We start from the raw sequence: 10,121 nt of genomic DNA, 5'->3' as shown, positions 1-10,121 counted from the left end.
ATCTTTGGATGGGCCAGCCCACAGAAATGGAGGCTTAGTGTGTAAAAGGACATGCCAGTTCTTGAAATGTTGGATGTAAAACTATGGACTGAATTTCCAAATATCATAATCAAAAGCACTTTTTGTTAGGGATTAATCAAGCTACCGTATTATTTTTTTAAACTTGAGCTTATTTTGAGAATGTTAACAGTTATAAGAAACCCATGATAAGTGTTTTGTAGCATGGCTTTAAATATATATTCTTGTCACTGTTCAGAAGCTAGAAAAAAAAAATTGTGTTTATATGAGCCCTATACAGTAATATTAATCAAGTTTATTTATTTTAAACAATTTTTGGTAGACTTCCCCCTTTAAACCAGTAAGCAGAAAAATTTATTGGCCAATACTCCTCTTGATCTTAGCCAAAAGGCCGAGAAGCAATTTTATTGGCTAATTCTTATAAATTTACTTTAAAAACTCAGACATAGCTTTAAACGTTCAATTTATTTGTGGCATTTGTACATGAAAATTATATGATGATAAAATTGCTTTCTACTCTAAGCTAGTAAATTGTTTCTAAGAAATAGGTTGATAAAATTGCAAGTCTTAATACAAAGGTAGGTTGTGAAAATGTATATTAATTTGAGATATAGAAAAGTTTTCAAATAATAATGTTTTCAGGGTTATATGCAAATAGACACTAAATAAGACAAGGTTTCTGCAAACATGAGGTAACAATAATGACTGGAACTCTGAATGTGAGAAATCCAGAAAATGAACCAGCTACTTAAAAAGCAAACATGTGCTAAGTAAATTTGTATTTTCATGGTTATTCTAAGGAGAGGAGGAATAATCTGTTGAGGTTAGTGCCCTCAAGCAGACCCCATAACTTTGCTACACTGCATTTAACTCCTCTGTGCTGTTTTCTTTTAATTTTCAAAATGGAAATTAGCTGTTTCAGTGGTGAAGTGCATTGTAAAATGCGAGAATTTTCAAATAACGCAATTACTCTATGGTATGTTTTAATAGTAATATACCCATATGAAGCAGGTATAATGAAAATAAATTTTGCCAATAACAAATTCTGAAATCTGAAGGTTTGTTTCTGCTTTCATAGTATGAATTTGCTTTAAAGAGGGCAGGCAATCCAAATGCAAGCTTGCTTCACCCTGAAAGCAAAATGTCCGTAGATTCGTGAGTTTCATTATAATAACCTGGAAATGAGAAAATAGGAAATGTATTAGTGAATAATAACTCATCAATTTAAATTGATTAATTGGCATTAAATCACCCCTGTACATAAATCTTTCTACAGAGCAATCAACTTTAGCTTGAAAAATACATGTTAATCCTTTCAGAAGAAGACAATGAAATATTTAAAGAATTCTGATTTTTAGACAAATGATACCTTCAAGTCCCTAACAAGGCTGCCTTAGGTTTTCTAAAAAATATACATAGCTAATATTTTACCTTCTTTAATGATCTTTCTTGCAACAGAAACCAAATTCCTTTTCAACTTGGGGTCGAGCAGGTAGCTGAAAAAAAATAAAGATACAGAGCTAGCATTTCTCGATTTGTCTCTATTTTAAGGTTGAACAAAGAAATATGACAAAGTTATGGTTGTCTTTCACAGCCACGGAAAAACATCTTTGCAGAGACAACTGGCAAGACAATCTTCCATTTTAAAAGGAAACAGAATCATTGTAAAGTTCAACTGCACCTGAGTCCTTGAATTCAAATTTTCTTTCCATTTTGAAAGAGAACAGTTTAAGCATTGGGAATTTGTATTCTTTTCCTCTTATTCAAAATCTCCTCTCCAAAATATATGCCATGTTTGTGCAATCCTTCAGCTCTTATAGAAAACTCTTTGGTTGATATTTTCATAACCCCTAAGGCCACAGTGCACCCCACAATTTTCCTACATTTGAATGAGTCTAATGAGTCTATAATATATATATATAATATAGTGTATATATATGCATATATACACATACACACAGCTTGGTGGGCTACAGAAGAATAAAAAATGCAACTGCTTCAATTAGTTTTTAAGGGTGAATGATTTTTATGTTACTTATGACTTATTTGAAATATACAAGGAGCTTAAATTAAAGGGTTATTAAACTTTGGAAAATTAAAATTCATTCATTATAAGAACTTAGCAAAGACTCTAATTCAGGATTTTAGCAAGAAAGCCAGCTGCTACATGACTGTTGGTAGCAGCATAAGTGTGTTACATTATATATGAAGATAGTTGGAATAACATTATTTTTATGAAGAAAAATTGTATTCAGGACATTATCAGTGTTGTCTTGGATTGGTCTTGGTTTTCCATTGCTGCTGTCTTTGCTTAGTGTTATCATTAGCTTCTCGTTAGCAATTTATTTTCAGTTAACTCTATGATGTGAAGTAATGCATATTTAAATCAATAATATTTTGGGGCTATACTTTCCCTACTAATGTCCTAGAGTTTAAGGACTGTATACATTGTGATTCAAACACAGTAGACTTATCATATTTCTATTGTTAAAACACATGTATTGATAATTCCTCTAAGATTTTTTGGTCTGTACATGTTGAATTTAGCCACACTTTGGCCTCAGTGGCTTTTTCCTTTGAGTTCCCTCTTTGTTTTTTTTCCAAATAATTTCCTTAAGTAAATGCTCATGGATTTTGCACACAAAGGCACACCTAACCTATTTTGTTCATATTTGTTAGACTGTCTAAAAGCATAGACAGGATAGAAGGCGCTCATGTTCTTTTTTAACGAAGTTATTTCTTTGCATTTTATAGAAATAAAAATAAATACAACCTACCTTATTGCTGAAGTGTACATTATAAAACATATTTTCATTGTGGGCAGTTTCCTTACCTAGAAATACAAACTCAGTTATTACCTCTTTATTCATTCACAAATTTGATGATTCATTTATTCAGTACTTCTTAAAAATGATTTCTACAAAGGTAGGATATGGGTGAAAAGAAAAATTATTAGAAAGATAAAAGGGGGATACCGAAAAGGCACCCTTGGCATGTGCTGTTAATTTCTCCTGACCATGTGGATTGACTTGGGTAGGATACTGAGGACCTACAGGAGTCACTTGAGTTTAGAAACAATCTTTCCAACACCTCTGAGTAACAACCTCCACTTGATTACTCCTTCTTCCTTTTCTTTTCCACGTTCACCAGGATTGGCCAATTACAAAACACACTTTTCCACAAAAACCTGCGCCTTCTACTCCCTGCTCTCCTAGACTACTGCTCCTCCTGCCTTTATCACTGGCATTCCATTTCTCATCCCAGCCACAGGGCTCAGTTCTATGGCTTCTTCATTCTCACAGTCAGTGGTTTGGTCCAGGCTATGGAGAGTTGCTTCTAGAATATTCAACAGCTCCCTAGCTGACCTCTAGCTCCTCCTTACTCTCCCATCAGCACACAATTCCCCCATCACATGGAAATGAGTTACCCTCTCAAGTGTTTCTCAAATTTCATTTGCTTTATCAGCAACTCCCAAGTATCAAGCACGAGCTTCCATTTACATATATCGTTATCAGTCTTTATAGCAATTCCCCATGGTACCATGCTTATCTACATTTTGCATATGAGAAAACCGAGGCCCACAGAGCATAAGTGACTTGGTACAGGTCACAATTAGTAAGTTGAGAACAGCAGGATCAATCAAGAATTCCAAACTCACGGTCCTTTTATTATGTTATGGTGCCTTCAGTGTTTCTATTTTATAGTCGCTTCACATTTATTTTGGATGTCAAGCTGTTTTGCATATAAATATAAAATCTATTTGAATTTTTACACTGACTTGCTTAATCACATTAGGTTTACATTAATATTGAAATTGATTTACTCTGTACTTTGTTTTAGTCTTAGATCCTTCAATAAATACCAAGCACTTACCACTTGGATGGTGCACAATGGTGAGTTTATCTGGAAGACAAAAAAAAAGCATGTTCTACTGAGTTTTGTTCAATATTTATCTTAAATTCTCTCTCTCTTCTTTTTTTATTGTTGGACTACTTCTTGTCTTTGAGGTTGCTATGAAATCTCACAATCTGATCTAAAAATATCAACCCCAAATTTCTCTACCTCCAGCCACTGTGAGTGAAACCATGCCTTTGATTACTTTTGCCCTTTTCTCTCCCAACCTTTGTCTCAAGATATTATGATTTTAGATATGTTTGACATTAACACAAGCTTGCTGCCCTGCCTTGATATTCCCATAGCTTGAGCTACTTCATTCTTTTTAAAAATCAACTTTATTCAGGAATAATTACATACAATTCAATTATTTATAAGGAAAGAGGTTGATGATTTTTGAGAAATACATATGGCCATGTACCCACCAACTTAATTAGGATACAGACCATTTTATCTCCATAGAATATTCCCTAATTCCCCCTTATGTCAATCTTCACTCAAACATTACTCATGGCACCCCCTGATCTGATTTTGTTGCAGTAAGTAGCTAGCCAGGTATGAGCGAGGCAGGAGAGAGCTCCACACCACCCACCAGGAATGTCAGGTGACAATTAGGTGATCGTTCAGCAGTTATCACACTGCCTTTCTAAAAATGATAATTGGCAGCCTGTGCCAGGGAGAGGGAATTTGCTGATGGTCCAGAGTTGTCTCACTAAAGTGATAATTGATCACAGGTGCCAGGCAGAGGCAATTTCCCAATCAGATAAAAACACTTGAAATTGGTAATCAACTTCCAACAAATTCTCAGTAATTAGGTGAGTGAGCTCCAGCATGCACATTAAGAGATAAAATGGTGGAGTATGACCTTCCAGGGGCATTCCACCGGAAAAGAAAAGAAAGCCTCAGGTAGGCATGCATACAACTTTCTGAACACACTGCGCATGCTCACTTCCCAAGTGTAAGGAGGACACCGTGCATGTGGGCAGTTCACCCTTAGGGAAGAATGAAGGGAAAAGGGTGCAAGATGCTGGAAGTTGGCCAGCATATAAAGTCTTAGGATCAAGGTTAAACAGGGAGCTTGACCTCCACAGTGCCTGCTTGGGTCTCTTTCAAATGTGCTTCTCTTTCCTTCCTGCTCTAAAGTTTTTTAATAAATTTCCACTCCTGCTCTGAAACTTGCCTCAGTCTCTTCTTCTGCCTTATGCCCCTCTGTCAAATTCTTTCTTCTGAGGAGACAAGAATTGAGGTTGCTGCAGGCCTGTATGGATTTGCTGCTGGTAACCTGGATATTTGCCACCCCTAACAATTTCTACTTCTACAATTTTGTCTAGATTAGTTTTATCTAGAATTCCAGATAGATGGAATACTACAGCATGTAGTATTCCTTTGTGTCTGATTCCCTTGTGTCTGATCTGTCCTTTTTATCTGTTATCTTTCACTCAGTATGTGTAATGTTTGTGAGATTCATTTATATTGTTGTTATAATAGTAAGTATTCCTTTTTATTGCTAAATAGTATTCCATAGTATAAATATATCACAGTATAAGCATGTATTCTTCCATTGGACATTTGCATATGTTGTAATAACCCAGTTTAATTGTTTCCAGTTTGGATATTATGAATGAAACTGCCACGAACTTTTGTGAACAAGTCTTTGTGTGAACACAAGCATTTATTTGTCTTGGAAAAAAACCTGGAGTGGAATGACTAGGTCATATGGTAAGTACATATTTGACTTCTCCACAGTTATCACTCCACTTTATATTCACATAAGCAATGCATACAATGCATATCAAGTTCCACATCCTAACCAACAGTCTTCTGAAATGGTAATTCATTATACTTTTTGTGTATTGGTATATCATTGTAGTTGAATTTGCCTTTTGCTAATGGTTAATGATATTGAGCATCTTTTCACATGCTTCTGGGCCATTTGCTTTCATAAACTAAGACGTGGGTACTAGATGTGCTCCTTGATACTGGGCTGTCACTGCCTCTAGGTCCTCTCAGCTGAAAGAGTTAAAGAAATATACGTACTTGTACACAAAACTATATTTCCATATTTATCTCTCTGTAATTATTTGTTATACTTTTACTTCCAATTCCAGTGCAATAACATAACATTCATTCTAGCCCTTCTTCTTTCCTTAATTATAACTGATTTCCCAGACAATAAAAAACCTGGCTCTCATTATCCATAATACATTTTTTTTTGCTTATATTCCATTTTGCCTCCTATCTCTGCCTTGTCCTTATTTACTGAATAAGTAAAATATTAACAAAGTTCTAAAAGTGAGAATTGTACAAAGAGGTATACTCAGAGGAGTGTGGAATTTTATTTTTTGAGTCAATTTTAGCAAGTTTTGTTTTTCAAGTAATTTGTCCTTTTTGGTCTAAGTTGTTAAATGTATTGGCAGAAAGTTAACTATATATTTTCTTAGTATCTTTTTTTTTTTTTGAGATGGAGTCTTGCTGTGTTGCCCAGGCTGGAGTGCAGTGGAGAAATCTTGGCTCACTGCAAACTCCACCTCCTAGGTTCAAGCAATTCTCCAGCCTCAGCCTCCGGAATAGCTGGGATTACAGGCACATGCCACCACGCCTCACTAATTTTTTGTATTTTTAGAAGAGACAGGGTTTCACCATGTTGGCCAGGCTGGTCTTGAACTCTTGACCTCAGGTGATCCACCTGCCTCAGCCTCCCAAAGTGCTGGGATCACAGGCGTGAGCCACCGCACCCGGCCAGAGCCACTGTGCCTGGCCCTTAGTATCTTTTTAATGTCTGTAGGATCTGTTGTAGTAACCCAATTTAATTCCTAATTTAGGTATCTTCTTGACTTTTTTTTTTCCTTGATCATTCTTCCCATGGGCTTATCAAATTTATTTATGTTTTCAAACAACTTACTTTTGATTTTATTTTCTTGTTTATCTCTTTCCTTTTTTACAATTTCTGATCTTAATTATTTCTCTCCTCTTACCTCTTTTTGAAGGTTTGCTTTTCATTTTCTATTTTTCTAAAGTGGAAACTTAAATCATTGACTTAAAGCTTTTTGTTATTTTCTGGTATAATATTTATAGTAATACATTTCCCTTTAGTTAGAACTGTTAACTACATACTTGTTTTACCTGCATTTCACAAATTTTGATTTTTTTTTCATTATTATCCAGGTTGAAATACTTTCTTATGATTTCTTATTTGACCCTCGTGTTATTTTGAATGTTGTGTTTAATTCCTAAGTATATTGGGAGATGTTCTAGATATATAATTCTTAATTAATTTCTAAATTACTTCTGTTGTGGTAAGAGAATATAAGATTCTAAAAGACTGAAATGTTTTAGAGAATATACTCTGAAGATTTCAGTCTTTAGAAATTTACTGGAACTTTTTTGATCATCATCTAGCCTATGTTTCATCTTGGTGAACCTCCATGTATACCTTTAATAAATATGTATTCTGACTTAAAAAATTTTTTTGTGTAAATGTCAATTGGGTCAAGTTAGCTGATAGTGTTGTTTAGGTCTTCTGTATCTTTAATGATTTTTGTCTATTTGTTCTATTAATTAGTAAGAAAGAAGTGAAAACATCTCTGAGTACTGTCAGATTTTGCTTCAGGAGTTTTAGTAAAATTCATATATATAATATAAAATTATTTTATATAATGCAGGTATTTAGAATCGCTCTATCTTTCTAGTGAACTGCCTTTTTATCTGTATGTAATATCCTTGTTTATCTTTTGTAATACTCTCTATTTTGAAATTTTTCTTGTCTTATATTGATATAGCCATGCCAGCTTTCTTATGCTTATGTTTACTATTGTCATAGGAACATTTTACCATACTTTACTTTCAAACTCTCTGTGTTTTATATCTAAAATACATGTCTTTTAGACAGCATAAGGTTGGATGTTGCTTTTGTTTCCAGTCTGAAAATGTCTGCTTTTTAAAAGAAGCATTTAATTCAGTCACCTTTAATATAATTATGACATGGCTTAGTTAAATACCACCATCTTGTTCTTGGTTCTTCACTTTTCCATTTTTTTATGTTCCTCTTTTTCTACTTTCCTGCTTTATTTTTGGTGAATCAAATAGTTTTTTAATAATCTATTTTATTTCCTTTATAGGTTTCCTAAGTATAGTTCTTTTTATCTATTTTTTTTACTGATTTCTTTGTATTTTTAAAATAAAACATGAATCTTTAACTTAGATTTTGAGACAGTAGTATACCCCTTAGTACTTCATGCCTTATAGTTGACACATCATACTTCTTACTTTACCCTTTCCTCTTCCTACTTTATAACTGAATCTTTACATTTTACCACATAACAATTTTGGAAACATATAATTCTATTTATCTGCCTCCACTGTCCTTTGCATGATTGCTTTCATATTTCCTTCTTCATATTATATAACTTCTAACTTAAGTTTTATTATTTTTGCTTTAAACAATTGTCTTTGAAGTAATTTATGAGAAAAAGGAAAACATAATATTTTATATCTACCTGCTTTGTATAATTTTCAGTATTCTTTTTCCCACAGATTCCCTCAGTGAGAATCTGAGTTTGTTTGTTAATATCCCTTCACCTTGTATGATATTTTTAAGCATTTATTCTACTGTAATTTTGCTATGAATTATCTCATTTCATTTATCTTAAATGTCTTTATTTTATCACATTTTTGAGGTATATTTCCTCTGGATTTAGAATTCTAAATTTTTTAGGACTTTAAAGATGTTATTGGCCGGTCGTGGTGGCTCACGCCTGTAATCCCAACACTTTGGGAGGCCGAGGCGGGTTGATCACGAGGTCAGGAGATCGAGACTACCCTGGCTAACACAGTGAAACCCCCATCTCTACTAAAAAATAGAAAAAATTAGCCGGGCGTGGTGGCGGGTGCCTGTAGTCCCAGCTACTCGGGAGGCTGAGGCTGGAGAATGGCGTGATCCCAGGAGGTGGAGCTTGCAGTGAGCCGAGATCATGCCACTGCACTCCAGCCTGGGCGACAGAGCGAGACTCTGTCTTGAGAAAAAAAAAAAAAAATTGATGTTATTGTATTGTCTTTAATCCTCCATTGTTTCTGATAATAAATTATTGAATTTTTTTTCCTTTATATGTAACGTGTGTTTTCTCTGGCTGCTTTCAAGAATTTCTTTTTACCTTGCCTTAAAGTAGCTTGAAAATAAATTGCCTAGAAGTCCTTCTTTTAACAGTTACGCTAATTTTGGTTTTTAAAAGTTTTTTCAACAATATGCAAGTGGTTTGCATTAAATTTGGCAAGTTTTTGGTCACCATTTTTTAAAAAATGTTTTGCCTCTTTTCACTCTTTTCTCCTTTTGGGTTCTAATTACATGCATTTTAGAAAGCACTGTGTTGTCCTAAATGTCGCTGGGACTCTGTTCATTTTCAAAGTCTTTCTATCTCTCTGAAAATCAAATTGGATAATTTCTATTGGTTTGTCTTAATTTTGTTTAGTAACTCTTAATTTGTCATCTCCAATTTGATAAGAAGTTCATCTGATTAATTTTCATTTATTTTATTGTACTTTTACTTTCTATACTTTCTACTTGGTTCTTTTATATAGTTTCATTTTTTTTTCTGCTGAGATTTCCTATTTATTCTCTCCTTTAAACCACATTTTTCACTAATTCAGTGTTTATAAGAGGTGCTTTAAAGTCTGTTTGCTAAGATCAACAACATCCAACATCTCAGGTTCCGTCTATAGTTTCTTTTTCTTCATTAAGATTACAGTTTCCTGTATCTTTGTATGTCTTCTTTTTTTAATTGAACACTGGACATTATAGATAATGTGTTGTATATTCTGGATTCTAGAATATTCTTCTGATGACAGTATGTTCTCGTTTTAGTAGGCAGCTCAATTACTGTCAAGAACTTGTATAGACTTAATTTTATTCTTTTTCATCATGGGCTTTTTGTGATAGAAAGCCCAAACTGTTTTCTTTTTAAGGCCTTGAGTTTGTAGATTCAGTCAGCCTACAAACTCTGTCTCCCAGATAGATCTTGTTGGGGCTTGGTTTGAGATTTTGTTAGGGCATGTCTAGAGTAGATCTTACTCTAAATCATAGTTCTTACTCATTACATCTTTTGAGTGTCACAGCAGAATGTCAGGTATTTTATGGAGATGTTAAGATCTCCCTAATTTGACAGGGCCAGAACTTAAACACTCCCAGGCTGGCTTTTCCTCAACTCTGCTCAACC

The 10,121-nt window shown here is 34.1% G+C and overlaps 1 protein-coding gene across 1 annotated transcript in view; it reads right to left on the bottom strand.

The window, feature by feature from the left end:
* Nucleotides 1-464: 464 nt before the first annotated feature.
* The window catches only part of BANK1 (B cell scaffold protein with ankyrin repeats 1), a 306,099-nt gene continuing 296,442 nt past the window's right edge, over nt 465-10,121 (bottom strand). Inside the window, exons 14-17 of the mRNA XM_024246032.3 lie at nt 3,892-3,921; nt 2,796-2,851; nt 1,450-1,514; nt 465-1,193 (exon numbers count right to left, since the gene is read on the bottom strand). Coding sequence (XP_024101800.2) covers nt 1,455-1,514; nt 2,796-2,851; nt 3,892-3,921 — 146 coding nt within the window. The 3' untranslated portion in view covers nt 465-1,193; nt 1,450-1,454. The remainder of the gene's footprint in view (nt 1,194-1,449; nt 1,515-2,795; nt 2,852-3,891; nt 3,922-10,121) is intronic.

This window comes from Pongo abelii, chromosome 3 (assembly GCF_028885655.2).
Source record: "Pongo abelii isolate AG06213 chromosome 3, NHGRI_mPonAbe1-v2.0_pri, whole genome shotgun sequence".
In the NCBI taxonomy this organism is placed as follows: Eukaryota; Metazoa; Chordata; class Mammalia; order Primates; family Hominidae; genus Pongo; species Pongo abelii.
Note: the sequence above shows the minus strand (reverse complement) of the source record. Positions and strands in the feature narration are given on the sequence as shown.